This window comes from Nilaparvata lugens, chromosome 8 (genome assembly GCF_014356525.2).
Source record: "Nilaparvata lugens isolate BPH chromosome 8, ASM1435652v1, whole genome shotgun sequence".
NCBI lineage: Eukaryota > Metazoa > Arthropoda > Insecta > Hemiptera > Delphacidae > Nilaparvata > Nilaparvata lugens.
Window position 1 is genome coordinate 34,490,251 of NC_052511.1, and position 18,834 is coordinate 34,509,084.

Here is an 18,834-nt window from a genome sequence, read left to right on the forward strand (position 1 = left end):
TTCATGCATTAGACATTATTTATAACCTGTTCTCTGTAGATAGTCCAAGTTTCATGATTCAGATTTTTCTGGAATGTTGATCAATGTTCAGCCACGGTAACGATTACGATGTTTCTTGTATTTTTTACGGATCCATTTTGCAACACTCCATGCTGGCAACATCCAAGCCCTCGGTGATCGCTCAAGATCATCACTCACTGCAAATAACAGTCGAAGTGTCAATAGTCACATTCCATGATCGGGGGTCTGGTTAATGATAATTTGAGCGCTTTGGAATTGCACTCGAACTACACGTTTGGTTTACATCCAATGTACAATTTTTGGTTAACCCTGTTTGAGTCACTTGATTAGCTGAAAAATGTTGAATACAATCAACTATTTTTGGCTGCTGCAACCGGTTGCTATGAAACACTCTAACATTTGTTTCAACTTTAGACATTTTTAGAATATTGCCATAGTCTTGTAATACAGGAACGGTATCAACAATAAAATGAAATTGTTGTTTTAGTAGTTCTGATACTTTCTCCTGTGAAGCAAGTTTTTCAAATCATCATTGGAGTCTCAAAAGTGTCAGTTCTAATGAAAATGATGATTGTTCCACAACTGGACTTTGAATAACATAACATACATTTATCAAGATATTTAATCAAATGGAGTGATATCAGTTAAGTGGGTATGGTGAAGCAGCTTACAAATATAAAATATTCAAAATGACTGGTCTTCGTACTGAACTGATAGAGAATTGAATAGGCTATCGTTTTTATTGTCATTGATGTGCGTTATAGACTTACTGTAAATAATTCATGAAGATTTTAATTGTATTTTTCATATGATTCATTGCACTTCAGAGAACATTGGCCTATACTTATCACACACATTAATCAGTAGTATGGATTATAAACGTTCATAATTAAAATCCATAAGTGATTGAAAACAAACCTGATTACTTCTATAAATGTAACATTTTAAATATTTTTGTGACAAGTGTGGACGAATAAATCTCCAGAATTTGAAACTTGAATAATCACGAATGAAATAATGTTATTCAATCCCAATAAATATTGAATTAGTATTACCTACATAATAATCTATAATATGATAAAGAGAGAGTAATTGGTTTATACCTGTAGGGGATGGGAAATACACGAATGACGCATGATCACGTCTGAACTACTGGACTGATTGACCTGAAATTTTGCATTTAGATTTTTTAATGTACCAAGGTGCATAAAGGCCTTTCTCCAGTTTTTCTAGTTTTTAGTTCATGAAGGTTTTCAATTCGTCAAGTTTATTCTACTTTGTTTGGGAGTGGTCATGGATAAAACTGTGTATTCAACAATTATATCTTCTAATATACTTCTATCCATATACTCTTCTTCTATATCTTTATCTATACTCTATATAAATGGAGAGACTGGCTTATGCATGAACGGAATACGAAATATATATGCTTGATGCATCATCTCGTCTGAAGTACTTACATCATTAGATTCAGAAATTTAGCATAAATATATTTAATTTACCGAGGATGGTATGGGCCTATTTAATTCCCGTTGATCAATAAAGTAATTATAATTTTAATAATTGAAACAAATTTATCCAATTTGTGATACAAAAATAACGTGATATAAGAGCTCCATTTTGATACAGTTCAGCTAGGGTCTAGAAATTTTGTCTTGGGAGTTCAATATTCTATTGAAAGGGCTTTGAAATAAGAAACATAGCCTGAAATCTGCGTTTTTCTACTTTTTCAATAAAAAAAATGACAGAAAACGTTCAAACTTGATAGAGAGGTCAAGATAGGGTGTGGAAATTTTGAGATGAGAGGCCTTCAAAATCACGCCATAGATATATACACCTTATAATAGGCGCTTTTCAGCTTTTTCCAAACGTTCCCAAGCGAGTTTTCTGCGTTTTCTCAGATTTTTCAAGAACTCAATGGGAAAAAATGTTGAAATTTGGTGAAGAAGTTCAGCTAGGGTAAAGAAAATGTTTTTTCAGGACTTTTCAATCACGCAGAAGATACAGCTAAAATCAGGTGTTTCCCAGTATTTTTCTGCGTTTTCTCATCTCTTCCGAAAACTGATTCACAAAAAAAATCAAATTTGGTGAACAGGTTCTTCTATTGGAATGTTCCATTGGAAGGCTTTTTAATAATGCCAAAACATACACTCAAAATCAGCGTTTTTCTGCTTTTTCAATAAAAGATTGACAGAAAACGTTAAAACTTGGTAGAGAGGTTTAGCTAGGGTCTAGAAATTTTCCGATTAGAGGGCTTCAATATTTTGACAAAGATACGCTCAAAATTGGCGTTTCTATGAATATTTCAGCTTATTAATAATTTTATAGGAACAATTTGTTGGAATTTTGAAATTAGGTCTTCCTAATATTTTTTGGGTATTTTCAGTAGGCCTAAGTTTCTCCAGGATTTTCAGGAACAAATGAACTTGAAAGTGTGAACACAAATTTTCACAAAACCATGTGTACAAAAGTTTAAAACTGTACAAAAAACTATCAAACTGGGTTAAAATAATTATCGTAATAATATTATCTTAAACAAAATCTCCAGCTGAGGAAAAACTGGTAAACAGAAAAAGTCTGTGATAATGAGAAGTTTTGCAACACTTCGCTACATAATTCAAAATATCGGGGTACCGAGCTCCGCTCTGGAGTACAAAAGCATACAAAATTTATTACGAAAGAAGAAATTTATTATATATACATAGTTCATACAGGAAGGCTCTATCTAATCACAGTTGATTGAGATCAATTCCCAGAGGAATGCAAAAATTTCTCTCACAAAAGCATGTTAAATTTTAATTGAAATCAGAGAAGACCATTTCAATGAGATAGCTTATAAGATTCGTTCTACTGGGATTAATCAGGATTAAAATTTAACCGGCTCTTGTACAACCGGCACCAAGTACCTGATTGAATGATTACAAAAGTTCAACAGCTGAGCCATAATTATGTCTCAGTTCCACCAATACCTACTATTACTTGATAGTAATTAATATTAATTAGTAATAGTAGGTATTGGTTCCACACACATGCACTAGCTTACTCACATTCATCATCAACAGACGACGAAATTATCAGCTGTTTTTCCAAGGATGAATAAATCCTTTTAATATCTTTCAGCGAGTTTTCCCAGGGATAAGACCTTTTCATATTATAAACCTACTGTTCTGAATTTCGTGAGAATCGTTGAAGCCGTTTTCGAGATCTGGTGAAATACAAACATGTAAACATCTCAACAGAAATTTATAAGATAAAATTGAATCGAGGATGAAAGTCTCTATTGACTTTTTGACGGAAGGAAGCGAGCTCAAATAAAATATGCAGGCGAGCGAAGCGAGTAATAATATAAAATTGAACTTATACAAGAAATTCATATCATTACAAAAAATTGTGGAGAATAATTATTGACAGGAGAAATTTACCTTCGTTCATCATCTCAGCCATGAAGCGTGACTCATCCTGAGAGAGAGGAGACGCCTCAGCAGGAGAGAGATGGATGACGAACAGGACAAAGAGCGCACAGATCCCCAAGGCCACGTGCAGCTTCATCCTCAAATGTTCAACAATCGAATTTGTCTTCTTCTTTATAGGTGTTTCGAGTGGCCTAAATAGATAAACAAGATTCAAGATTTTCTCAAAAACAGGATGTGGAATATAGTTGTTAGTCTAATTGATATGAATGTGGAAAATAATGATGTGGGAAAATATGAATAGTTCAGGAAATCATGGTTAAATTTCATACAGTTACTACATATCACTGGACTCTATTCTAGAAAGGATGTTGTGTGTCTATTTTGAAATGTATTGGTTATCCTCATCCTCTCTAGCTATCTCATATTCTCAGTCTTGGAATAGGAGTATTTCGTGGTTTAGTGGATAGAGTGCTTGCGTAGCAGCATAGAGATCCCGGGCTCAAACCCTCTCATTACCAAAAGTTTTTTAACCGGATCAGTCCCGTGTTATCGGATGGGCACGTTAAACTGTCGGTCCCTGCTGAAGTAAGACAGTCGTAAGGCTCATTCATGGCTTAAATTATGTATTCAGGAGGTGGGACCTTCCCGCAAGGGAGTCCCCACCAACAAAAGCCATACGAATTCACTTTTTTTTTTAATCTTGGAATTTTACCGATAATCAAAAATATCCCTCGAGAACATCATGCAGAGTATAAAAGATCTCAAAGATTTTATGGGTTGAAAAGCTTTATATATATCATAAATTATATACTGCTTATGTATAATATGTTCAATGAATGGTGAGATAAGTGAAGTTCAGAGTAGTTTACTCTATAATATTGTCGTATTGCAAATCCTTTTATGTTGAAAGGGAACTACAAAGCTAACTACCTGGAACACACCATTCACCACTTCATAAGGCAATGCAATTTCGACTTTTGGAGTTAACTAGCTGAAACACTATTTTGATAAACAATTTAATCTACCCTCTATAAGCCGGCTCACGCACATGATATCTTGATTAGTACGGTACCAGTCCGTTTCAATGTCTCACAATTCAGTCGTCGGATAGATGTAGTACATTTGTTCCAAAAACACTTACAAGAGAAAGGGTGTAGAAACCCTTTCAGGCAGACTTTCCTTTGAAAGGAGAGAAAAGCTCAAGAATATATGACCACTCCAACGGTATTTTCTCACCTTACACACGTGTTCCCTTATTTTCGTCACGTAGTATTAGCACTCCCGCGTCCCTTGACATAGGAGAAGGGAAATATTTCGGACAAATAACATATTGGATGATCAAAGCTCAAGAAAAAAGAAATAATTCGGGGACCGAATTATTAGGAATTATTATGATTCGATTACAGGTTGGCAAACCTGACTTGTTTTGTTTGGCTAGAGAAAGTGTTGAGTACTGTATTCTTCAGTTATTCATAAAATAATTATGTTATATGGTGTCCAGTTTCATGTCTTGTTGAATGTTTGAGTTCATGGTTTGTGTTAGGTGTTTCATTCAGGACAGTTACATGAGAGTACAACGAATTATGAACGAAACGAAAGCAGCCATCTAGCCAGGATTCCGATTTCGAAGTGCAATTCAAACAATCATCAGGCGTTATTTGTCTTGTCACTATCTTGGTGTGCTAGTGCTAATGGATAAATACTGTGTTTCAGTCGGTAGTGTGTCTGTTTTGGAGAGTCAAACTTTTTTAGTTGTCCAGGTGTACCAAATAATTAATGTGGACCTAGTATTTGAAGAATTTCTCTGTATCAGTTGTTGCCAAAAATTCCCAAAATTCCTTGAAGAGGAAGCACTTTTCTGTATCCTTTCACATGATAATGTATGTACATTTCTCTCCAAAACCATGAAAGATATCATAATTCTGATTGCACTATGAGAAAGAGAATCATTTTCTTTGTAAGTGGAAATGATAAATACAAACCTGTCATTTATTTTTAGTTCGTAAAAAACACTAAAACAAAAAATTACGAGAAGTTGAAAAAATATATATAATGAATGGAATATATATAATGACAGCCGTGAGGCCCATCGACGGCTTAAATGATATATTCAGGCGGTGGGACCTTCCCGGAAGGGACTCCCCACCAACAAAAGACATACGAATTTACAAATGGAAAAAATTCTCTTTAAAGATAATTTGATATTTTTAGAATTCCCAATTGTAAAGAAATAACATTTGAAACAAAGCAAAAAAAATCGAACAGATATCTTGAATGGTTTCTGAGAAAAAGGTACATAAATTTGAAAAAATATGATTTTGAGAAAATCGCGAAAAACAAACCAGTTAGTAACCACACAATTTTGGTACTGTCCTGGAGCCTAAGACGGGGTGTTTTCGTCTTCCTTTTCAAATTGGTCCTCAGTCTCCTCTTCAACACATGTACTTGTTGTCTGATCTTTATTTTTTCCAACATCTTTTATCCAACGCCAATTATTTTTATCCAACGCCAATTATTTTTATCCAACGCCAATTATTTTTATCCAACGCCAATTATTTTCATCCAACGCCAATTATTTTTATCCAACGCCTTTTATTCAACATCTTCATCACTCTTATACAATTTATCCCAGCCTTGACACACATTTTCCAGAATATCATGAACTTCCCTTTTTGTCCATTATTGAAATTTGTTACCACCTCATATACACTAAATCTCAGAGTATTCAACCCAACAAATGTTTGCTTGGAAATATAATTTCAAATTACATTATTTAGAGATTCATTCATATTTTTCGTTCTACCCTGAACACAGGTTAACAATTCCAATATGAATGAATCAGCTGTTGGATTAAGGTTATGCAATGTATAAGCAGGATCTCCTAAATACCGGACCTGCGCCTGTGTGAAAATTTAGGTAAAATGGCGCCGATATTTGGTGGGGTCTCAACTTAGCTGACACTGATATGTTGTCATCAGTTTTTAGTTGTAGTTAAGTGAAGTTTTTTTACAAATGTCACGGGCTTTATAATTGATCAATTATCATTTCATAATTATTAATATTCAATAGAGATTCAAATTAGATTTTTTAGTATCCAAAGTGTTTAGTAAGTGTTTAATAAATTCAAATTGTTAATAGTAAAGTTTTAAGCTGTGTTTCCACCGGAGTTAATGACAAAAGTATTTAACATTTCCGCTATCAACTGATGTTAATTACAAAAGTCAATAACATGTTGAGTTGCGTTTACACCGTAGTTGATAACATGAGTTATCAATAAAAAGTTGTCATCTCGACTGAATCGACAAAAAATTCTCTTGAAAAAAGTTGATAACTCGTTTTTTCAATAGAAAATTCCTTGTTATTAACAAGATTTTTGTTATCCATCGAGAGTCGGTAAAGATCAAAGAAAATGTGTTGTGTTAATGAAAAAAGCCTCTTTTATCGCATTAACTTTTGTTAATAACAGATTACTATCTACCCGCAACCCCCTCGCCCTGCATCACTACCCTACGACTACAGCTGTTCCCTATAGTTGGCCAAACGAAAATGGGTCCCTCAAGGTCAAAGCTTGCTCTTGACACCACCACCCGTCTCTACAAACACTGTTGCCACTTTGCACAAAGGGTGGCTAGTAAGAGAGAAAGTGAATGTGTGTGTGAGAGAGAGTGTGATAGTGAAGTATTGTTATTGTGGGGAGTATTGTTTGTCTTCTCTGGATTGTTGACTATGACGAGGACAATATAGTTCACAGTTTTACAAAAGTGAATGTGTTACAGAGAAAGTGAATGTGTGTGTGAGGGAGAGTGTGATAGTGAAGTATTGTTATTGTGGGGAGTATTGTTTGTCTTCTCTGGATTGTTGACTATGACGAGGACAATATAGTTCACAGTTTTACAAATGTATTGTGATGTATTGTACATAATGCTTTTATATTATTATAATATAATACATATAACTTTCAACAGCTGTGCTGGTGTTTGAAAAATAATAGAAGCATGAAATGGAGTTGGATGAGTTGAAATGTGAATAGGCCGAGTCATAAGGATATCAATGAGTTTTTCTGAGAAATATAATAGTCACCTCCTCACGCATAAATGAACAATTCTGGAAAACACTATGAATTCCTTCAATCTTTCAACACCATACTGGCTATACTGGCGAGAGGAATTCATTCTGTCATTTGCAGTTCTGTAAGCAATTTCGCTCCGTAACTGATTTATATTGACTGTGAAAAATAGCAGAGTAGTGAGATATGATTTTTTTTAATTTTTGCACATATTAAGTTATGTTCTAAATTGAGTATGAAGTGGTAGAATAGTTAGTTTGTATATTTTGTGTATCACAGTATGCCATCTAAGTTTTTATAGTGTTTTTATAGCCCAAAGATTAATTTATTGAAATGGACTGTACAATTGAAATTGAAACACCGCACAACACCACCACACCGCGCAATACCGAAACACCACCCAACATCGGAATACTGCACACACCTCCAACTAAATCAGGATCACGTAGAGGAAGAAGTGATATTGGGAAGCAAAAGAGGAGTATCATCTCGAATGTCTACAGATTCTTCCAAAAGATAGCCGAAAACCCCGATAGACTTGAATTGATCAATTTTCGAAAAGTTCAACAGGTTACAGCTGAAGCATGTGGAGTTGGTGTTACAACTGTAAAGCGAATACGGAGACGTGTAGATGACTCGGATGAGGAAGTGAAATTTTATACCCTGGATGAAGTGTGATGGGAATCAAATGAGAATTTATGCAAATTGAATAATGCAGAGTGAAGTGGGCACTGCAAGAATATTGACTAAAATAAATAAAACTACATCACTCCACTTCCAATTGATTATTATAAAAGTCTTCAAGTAACCTTTATGAAGTAATAGCTCAGTTTATGAATAGTTGCATTCATAAAGAAAAATCTAATCATCATTATAAAATTGGATTTCTTGATGTCATGACTCAAGAAAGAGTTATACATTATACATAACAATATTCTTTCCTTCATTTCATGATGTTGAAGAATATAGCGGAGGAGGGAAGGAAGTAACGGGGGATGTTATTGTTCTAACTTCAAAGAATGACACAATAGAACTTATAGTAACTTAAAGAACTTATAGTAGTACTTTATAGTAACTACAGCTGCAGACAAAACACGTGACTAAGTTATTAACTTTTGTTGATAACAAAATTAGCAGCCAAAAGAAAATGTTATCAACTTATTTTGAAAACTTTTGTTTTAAACTCTGGTGTAAACGCCTTATAATTCATTTACATTAGATCAGATGAAGATCATTATGTTAATGATCACACACATGTTTCAATTCAAATTTGAAGACAACTTTTTACTTTCCTTGCCCTATTACCATAGGTGAGGAAAGTATTGCTTTCCGAAAAAAATTAAGGTACCCCAATTTCTAAATTTTTATACGTTTCAAGGTCCCCTGAGTCCAAAAAAGTGTTTTTTGGGTATTGGTCTGTATGTATGTGTGTGTGTGTGTGTGTGTGTGTGTGTGTGTGTGTGTGTGTGTGTGTGTGTGTGTGTGTGTGTGTGTGTGTGTGTGTGTGTGTGTGTGTGTGTGTGTGTGTGTGTGTGTGTGTGTGTGTGTTGTGTGTGTGTGTGTATGAGTGTATGTGCGTCTGTGTACACGATATCTCATCTCCCAATTAACGGAATGACTTGAAATTTGGAACTTAAGGTCCTTCCCCTATAAGGATCCGACACGAACAATTTCCATCAAATGCGATTCAAGATGGCGTTGCGATTCAAAATGTTGTCAAAAACAGGGGTTTTCGCGATTTTCTCGAAAACGGCTCCAACGATTTTCATTAAAGTTGTACCCACAATAGTCATCGATAAGCTCCATCAACTGCCACAAGTCCCATATCTGTAAAAATTTTAGGAGCTCCGCCCCATCTATGCAAAGTTTGATTTTAAATTATCAATTATCAGGCTTCAGATACAATTTAAACGAACAATTTTGAGTGGAAAAGATTGAGGATGAGAATCTCTACAATTGATATCCAGTAACATTTTCACCTAAAATTAAAAATAAGCTCGAAATTCGAGATAATGTGATTATCAAATTGCAGACTGTTGGCAACTGTTGATTCTATCAAATGATTCACTATGAAGAGATAGCAGATCTCGTGTGTCTCCAGCGTTATCACCCTGTCACCAGCTGGCTCAAATCTTTGAATAGTAGACTTGAGATGCGTGGGAACACTAGCGTCAGCTGATCAATTTTCATAACGGCAAGGAAAGTTGTGTGAGTGCGCCACACCAGATTTTTGCTTTTTATTCCGGCTGTTATATCGTAATGAATAATCTTGTTGAATTAAAATATATATGTAAGTCATTTATATTGATAACTAGATCCTGTTAATAGCAAGGAATATTCTGTTAGAATCATGAGTTATTAACTTTTGTCAAGAGAAATTTTTGATGATTCAGTAAAGTTAACTTTTCTTAATAACTTGTGTTATTAACTCCAGTGTAAACGCAGCTTTAAGAATTCAAAATGTATAGTGAGTGTTGAGTGTTTGAAGTGTATTCAGTGTTCAAAGTGTTTTAATCAACAATAATTTTATAATATTCAACCGTAGCCTAGATTAATTTTTGTTTATCATCCGTAACGCAACATTCAGCTTTATAACAGCATGCTACAATGAGTAGGCCTATGAACAGTTTTAATTGAACATGCCTAGAAATTGTTGTGTCCCTGGGTGTAAATCGAACTATATTATAGAAAAACCCCCTTAGTGATGATATTCACTTTTCCCAAAGATAAAGAGCTGAGGAAAAAAAGGACAAGGTGTAGAAAGATTCTAAAGTCACCAACAATTAGGCTGCGTGTATCAATCATCTTAGAGCATCAGACATTATTAAAGAAGACAAGTTTTTGTGTGAAGATGGTTCTTATGTGACTGTTCCAAGAAAAAAGTAAAACTACGTGATGGTGCCTTCCCTACAATTTTTCCAAATCAACCTTCTTAAAACACAATTAAATCGTGTGTAAAGGTATTGGGCAATATAATTATTTCTGAATACTTAATGCAACATGAAGAATAATAATCAGGTTACCCCAGCAAGCAAAGTCGCGAAAATTGAGAACATTGAATTCCTAGGCTAGAATAAAATAACGATAATTATAAGCTATGTGCATGTGAATTGCTCTTGAATGCTATGTACATGAGAATAAATAAAGTCCAGTTACCCTATCAAATAATTACTTATTTAATAAACCTTAATTGAATGAATTAAACTAAACCTTATTTCAATTCTTAAAAATCTGGTGTGGTGCACTCACACAAATTTCCTTGCCGTTATGAAAATTGATCAACTGACGCTAGTGTTCCCGCGCATCTCAAGACTACTTTTCTAAGATCTGAGCCAGCTGGTGACAGGACAATAGCGCTGCAGACACACGAAGTCTCTTCATAGTGAATGATTTAATAGAATCAACAGTTGCCAACAGTTTGCAATTGCATAATCTTATTTTTTCTAATTTCGAGGTTCTTTTCAATTTTAGGTGAAAATGCTACTGAACATCTGAATTGTAGATATTTTTATGCTAAATCTTTTCCACTTGAAATTTTTTGTTTAAATTGTATCTGAAGCCTGATAATTGGGGATCTAAACTTAAACTTTGCATAAATGAGGTGGAGATCCTGAAATTTTCACAGATATGAGAATTGTGGCAGTTTATAGAGCTTATCAATGACTTTCCTAGGTATGAATTTCATCAAAATCGTTGGAGCCGTTTTCGAGAAAATCGCGAAAACCCCTGTTTTTGACAACATTTTCGCCATTTTAACCGCCATCTTGAATTGCATTTGATCGAAACTGTTCATGTCGGATCCTTATAGTGTAAGGACCTTAAGTTCCAAATTTCAAGTCATTCTGTTAATTTAAAGATGAGATATCGTATATATATATATATATATATAATATATATATATATATATATATATATATATATATATATTGTCACGTGGTATTTTTGCACCACAAATTATTTTTGAAATGAACTATTGAACTTTAATAGAATTATAAAATGGAAAAGAAAGATAACCTAGTCAAAGAACCACTCAAGTAAAATCGAATGTTGTTAGTGATAAAAGAGTAATCATATTATCTAAAATGATAAGAAAAAACATGCATAATTTATTGTGATTCAACAACTATGAGGATCCATTGGCAGAATTACAAATAATAAAGCGGCTTATTCATTATTGGCAGATCATAAAAAATAAAAGTTTGCATGTACATTTGAGGTTAGAATTATTTGTTTACACTTTTAAATGAATCAATCAATCTAGAATAAATTGATAGTTATTTGAATCAATACCTAACAAATCAGCTGATTGTTCGATCAACCAGTACAAGTTGAATTATAAAGTTCACTCACAAAAGATGTATTATATATACTGAGGAAGATTTATGTAAATAAATAGGGACAACTATTATTGCTGCATAAATATTTATTACAATCTAAAAAAGTACAAAAATCAAGGGTATACAAAACTTGTATAAAAAACTAAATATATGTTACATGTTGGCATAGTATATCACGATTTATTTATCAGAATAGTTTAAGACAGTCACTCCATATATTTATATAAAAACTTTTATTTATTTTTTCTATTATAAAGTTGAAGAAACCCTGAATCTGAAGCAACCAATTGTATTGAGTTTGATAAATTAAAAGCCAATCAGAAAGAAGCTTACAAATCGTTCAAGGAAGAGATAAAATTTTTCTGAAAACCACCTTCTTCTGGCTTGTGATCTCGTTCTGAAAGGATGCACATGGAAATTAGGGTTCTTCCTTCTTGTTAAATTTTAAGATTATCAAGCCAATCCCTTTTTTAAATGTGAACTATTTGTAATTAATGTTTATTTATCTGTGAACTCAGTGTTGTTGAAGAGTTCTTAATTGTAACCAATTCCCACAAATATATCTTTAATACGGAAAGTAAACTATAAGGAATCTGGACCACGCGCGAGCCCAGCCGAAATGAAAAGGACCTGCGTAATTAATTATTGGGAATAATTAATTCATTCTACGAGACCATCAAGAACATCGTTAATGTGAGTGTTAGATCAAACGAGCTCGTTTTATAAAGGCCTTTTCATTAGAGTTGGGGAATTAATCAAAGCGCTATATAAATAAATTCAAATCAAGGAAATTTTGCAACGTGTTGAGTGCTATCATATAGTTTATAAGAACATTTATGAATTTTATTTGATATATGTAGGAAGCTTACTTCCATGCACGGCACGGACTCATTAAAAACCCTGAGATTTTATTTTTTAAATATCAATTTTATTAATTATTATTTGCTAATTGATCAAAGCTTGTCCTATTAAATCTATAGACCGAACAGGTTTTAAATTGTAGAACTCTGAATTGACTTGAAGTCTATGCATCAGTATTAAATATAATATATTCATAATCTTTAAGGCTCACAATTGTGAATGCTAGTAAACCTTGTGATAATTATTCAAATATTAGAAATGAATTTATTCAAGAAAATTATAGATATAGAATATTTTATATATATAATTTGTTTTATGGGAATATATTGTGTTTTATGTCGGCATACAAATCATAGAAGTTTATTTTATCCTAATTCATCTCATGATATACAGTTTGGGCTGTCTCAGTACCAAGAAAAAATATTCTGCAGCATATAAAATTAGTGAGTCAATTAATATTGATCTTATTAAGAGCATTCAGTACTTATCATCCTTTGATGATAGTCACATTAGTCCGCCAGAAAAAATATATTGATAATTATATTAATAAGGTTCCAGTTATATCATATAAGGATCCAGAGAGCTTCAAGAACTGGCATTGTAAGTTCTAAGGAATTTCAGAAGGATAAATTGGTGGATACCTGTATTCATGATGAGCATTTTAAAAATCAACTAGAAAAAACCATAGTTGGTCTTCATTATTCTCGGTTGGATACATGGTTACTGGTAATCAGTCATCAACTATCTTTTCGATTTCCTTATTGGTATTCTTCAAGAACTTCACAGAAGCAGTGGTAAGAATTATTAATCACCAGTCATTGAACCTTGTGGTGATTAATTATATTTGGAAAATTCATGTATCTACCACTGAGCTAGAGCTGTGGTTTGAACCCAGCAAATTTGCGAGCCGGACGGCCTCAACTATTTGCGAATTTATTCACAAATTAGGGACTTTAGCAACTGCTCTTATATATACTAAATTTACCATTTTACATAATATCACCCAACAAGTGGGGCAAAGGTTTACCATTCCACATGATGGCTTTACAACGCTATCATAAACATTATTCAGACTGAGCAAAATAGTATTCCTAATAGAGAAGATATCTCTTTAATTCAAAATTCGACAGATTTCATAACGCCTAGAAATGTTGTAAAGCGGAGAAATGAACAAAGAGTGACTAATAAATCCATCGAGACTGAGAACAGATTTTCGGTGCTCTCTTCGAATATGTCGTCACCCCTGATACTGCCACGCAGACTACAAATAACGGCTGACGTTCACCAACCCTTCTCTACTCAGATTGAACCGGAAATATTGGGTTTTAGTCGTAGTAAAAATTCTTCCAAAAAGAAACAAAAAGTTACAATTCTGACGGATAGTCAGGGAAAGCAGCTTTGCGATCATACGGGAGAATTTGGAGAGGATTTTGATGTATTGGTCTGCACAAAATCAAGTGCCAAGTTGAAGCATGTTGTCCAAGATGGTCTTTGTTTGATAAAGAATTTCACAGAGAAAGATTTTGTTATAGTAGCGGCTGGTTCAAACGACCTACATCGGGATGAACCGTTCCAGTGACATTGAACCAAGCAATGCGGTCGCTCACAGAGATCGATATTAAGTCAAATCTCCTCTTGTGCAGTGTGCCCTACAGATATGATGATCCTTCTCTTAATGAATATATCTCCTATGCTAATTCGTATTTATCAAGAGCAGTTGGAAGCTATATAGGCTGTTTAAATATTCACTACTTGGATATTAACACATTCCTCGGAAAATCTCATTTCACAAGGCACGGGCTCCACCTCAACCGACGCGGGAAAAGGATTCTGGTCAACAGGCTAACGAAATTTGTGAAAGACTTTTCTGTTGCCAAACCTGTGTCCGCAAATACTAAAGTCGAGAATACCAGTTCACGTGCAATCAAATCTCACATTGGAAGAACTGTTGATACCGTGACCATTTCATCACCTTTGTGCCAAACTCTTGATAAAACATTTCATACTCCTCAATCATCCTCAAAAGCCGATCATCAAGATTTATCAAACAATTTCAAGACAATTCACACTCCTGTTTCACAAGCTTATCATAATATTTCAGACAGAACTACCTATCAATCTCAACATTTTTTAGACAGGTCTTCCCATGTAATAAACAAATCAATTTAGACGTACACTGTAAGAAAAATAATTTTTCATTATTCTTTTGTAATGTACAATGTCTGGGCAATAAAATTAACGAGATTGAAATGATTAATAATAATAATAAGAATTTTGATGTGCTTTGTATATCTGAGCATTGGTTGAGAGCAAATGTCATAGATCTGATCAATATAATGGATTTTCACTGGTATCTGCTTTCTGTAGAGCGAGTGCAAGAAATGGTGGTGTCGCTATCTTTGTAGCAAATAAACTTACTGATCATATAAGGGCCATTGATATGACTGCTTTTAACTGTGAAATTCATCATGAATTTGCTGGTATCATTGTAAAGAAACTAAATATTATAGTAATAGTAGTTTATAGGTCGCCAAGTGGTAATTTGAATCTTTTTCTTGAGTCATTGGAAAAACTTATATTATTTTTAAGTACAAAACATACATAAATATCATTTCATAGTTGGTGGTGATTTTAACGTAAATGTTTTATCTAGAAACCCAGACAGATCTGAATTAGTTAATATTTTGAAGTCTGTAAATTTGTATCTTACTAATTTCGAGGCTACTAGACTTGACTCAGCACTTGACAACATCGCTACAGACTTGAGTCCTGACTTAATCTCTGTGAAAGTAGAACCTGTTGCTTTGGGTGATCATGACGCTTTATGTCTCTATCTAAAATCTGATATCTTTCCCAGTCAGGCTAGAGGTGAAAACCCTATGAATAATAGTCTTCAAAAATTTAAATCAAGACCAATAACTGATGCTGGACTTGATAGTTTCTGTTGTAGACTCAGTTCAGTTGATTGGAGAGAGTTTCTTATATATGGAAATTCTGAATGTAATTTTAATTCATTTTTTAATAAGTTTCAAGAATTGTTTATGAGTCTTTTCCACTATTTAATTGTAATTCAAGATCTAGTACTAGTAAGAAGAAACCTCACCTCACTTCTCCTGCCTTGGAGAGTTTGAGATGTTTTGTCCTCATTGCGTATGACAGGTTCAAGAATAATAGAACAGACTCAGCCAGATTAACTTATAATAACTTGAAGAAAATGTATAAAGCTGAGCTGAAAATGACACAGCTGAAATCCAACGCAGACTTTATTGAATCAGCCAATAATAAATGTGCAGCTGCTTGGAAAGTTATTAGAAAAAGTTCCAAACCAACACAATCTAGTAAACATCTGTTTCAGCCGAAGATTTCAATAACTATTTTGTGAAATCAGTCTCAAAAATGCGAGATTCTATTGATCCATCCAATGTGTTGGCTGAGGAGCTTCTGGCCTCTGCCCCTAGATCCTTGCATGAATTTGTTCTAAGAGAATTGTCATGTCAGGAAATTGCTAATATAGTCTCTAGAATGAAATCATCTTCAACTAAAGATATTTATCACCACTCCAGCTCTATGATGAAAACTGTCATAAATTTCATACTGGCACCATTAACAACTTGTTTCAACGCATGTATAAGAGATTCCATTTTTCCACTGAAACTCAAGCATTCCAGAACAGTGCCTATTCATAAAAAAGGTTCTAAAGATCTGCCTGAAAATTTTAGACCCATCTCAATTCCACCTATTTTTAGCAAAATTCTAGAATATGCTATTGCCGGTCAATTGTACGAGTTTTTCGAGAGTAATGGTTGTTCTCAACTTCTCAATTTGGCTTTAGAAAAGAAAGTCTACAGTTGATGCAGTCACCTCTGTAGTGAGCGATGTTGAAAATAGTTTTGACAATAAAAACTTCACAGGAGTTGTACTATTCGATCTGAGTCGAGCTTTCGATGTTGTCGATCATAATATTTTATCGAAGAAACTCCATCATCTGGGTGTACGCAACAAGGCACTTAAACTTTTGAAATCATATTTAAACAATAGAAGTCAGTCTGTATGTATAAACTCCAATCTCTCAAATCCATTATCTGTTCCTCACGGGGTCCCTCAAGGTTCCATTCTTGGGCCTCTACTTTTCATAGTTATGATGAATGATATTGAGTACAACATTGGATCAAAAGTTGTATGCTATGCTGATGATTCATCCATAATTACAATAGATAAAGACCTGAATACTCTCCAACAAAAAATGAACAAGTGTCAGGATGAGGCTGCAGTTTGGTTCAAGGCAAATGGTTTGCTGCTTAATAAAGATAAAACCCAGATATTATTGCTTGCACTGAGACAGGTTAGTGAAGGTGCAAAAAATGCTAAGCTTCTTGGTATTACACTGGACCAAAAGCTTTCCTGGAGTTCTCACATAGATAATTTATGTTCAAAACTCTCCAGGGTAATTTACTTGTTACGCAGTCTCAGCGACTCTGTTCCCAAAAAATACATGAGAACTTGCTATTTTGCTTTCTTCCAGAGTGTGTTTCTGTATGGCCTGGAACTATGGGGGTGTGCTCCAGATGCACAGAAAGTATTCTTACTACAAAAGAAAGCTCTTAGGATAATTTCTGGTGCAGCATATTTGGATCATTGTAGGCCTCTATTTGTTGGAGAGAAAATCATGACTTTGCATGGCATGGTAGTTTTCAGGCTCTTGATGAGTGTAAAGAGAAAGATAGGCTTGTTCCACTGTAGGGATGAAATACATAGCTACAATACTAGGAACAAATCCAAAATTGATGTACCCTACTCAAGATTAAGCAAGGTATTAAATAGTCCAAGTCTCATATCATTAAAGCTTTTCAATGCACTACCATATTCGGTTAGGGTTTTACACGAATCAAAATTTAAATGTTGTTTAGAGTCTCTCCTTTTGAAAACCCCCTTATATTCTATTTCTGATTTTTATCAAGTAACAGTGGAAGATTTTGCCTAATTATGAAAACCTTATTAATCTTTGAAGAACCTCAATTAGAAGATATTCTGTGATTTTAGAAGATAAGAACATTATGTGATCTTACCGTACTCGATTATATTGATATGTTTGTGTTGAAAATCAATTAGCCTATTCTCAACTTATGTCTAGTTTTAGTAATATTTTACATGTTTTGACTGTGTATTTATTTGACGTTTCCAATTGCAATGTAAACATGCTTGAAGGAATAAAACATTCTTATTCTTATTCTTATTCTTATTCTTAACGTGGGACTCTATCATAAGAGATGAACCCCCAGGAAGTATGTTTTCACAATATATATATATATATATATATAATATATATTGTTGGCGTTTATAATCTTGAAATCCCAATTTAGAAATATCCACTACTACTTTGGCCTATTTTTATTGAATAAATTAAATCAGTTCCATATTTTTATATTTTAAAAGGTTCATTGTATTTTGTAATTGCTCCGAATAACTCAATCAATTACTAGGCCTAGGTTACACATGTGGTGGTGATGGAATATGCAGGAAAATTTGGCAATATATATATTATTGATCAACTCACCGATATATATAGTCCTCATAAAACTGGTCGACACGATACGACAGCGACATATATGTGTTATCTCTCCTTCACATATGAAGCACGTTCAGTTCTCAGCACATCATCATACGGCACGATCCGACACACACCGACAAACGATAAGATTTTCTTTCACCGCACTTCCGAGATGTGACGTCACACTCAATTGCCAAATTAAGGAAGGAAATAGGATAGTTGGTGAATGGAATTTGATATTTTAATTTATTTCGAATTACTTTAATTTTTTCATAATTTGGAAAATATTATCAACTGTAGAATATTTTTGTTTTTGGATGATCAATCTATCAGCTGTATGGAAGGATGATCAATCTATCAGCTCTCTGTTATTGGAAATAGGAGATAATGAACTCAGAAATTGGCGCCTACTTTCAAAATTCTTTTGATTTAGGCTGTTTCTATTTTTATTGGAAAATATGCCGTGACAATATATATATATATATCTGTATCATATATCATATATATATATATATATATATATATATATATAGATATATATATATATATATATATATATATATATATATATAGACCAATACCCAAAAA

The 18,834-nt window shown here is 33.6% G+C and overlaps 1 protein-coding gene across 1 annotated transcript; it reads right to left on the reverse strand.

Moving 5' to 3' along the window:
• Positions 1–18,356, reverse strand: LOC120352709. The gene is made up of 3 exons (XM_039434615.1): positions 18,253–18,356; positions 3,444–3,625; positions 1–197 (listed from the first exon to the last, which is right to left on the reverse strand). The coding sequence occupies exons 1-3, from the start codon at positions 18,300–18,302 to the stop codon at positions 88–90; spliced, it is 342 nt and encodes a 113-aa protein (XP_039290549.1). The 5' UTR covers positions 18,303–18,356; the 3' UTR covers positions 1–87.
• Between the last annotated feature and the right edge of the window lie 478 nt (positions 18,357–18,834).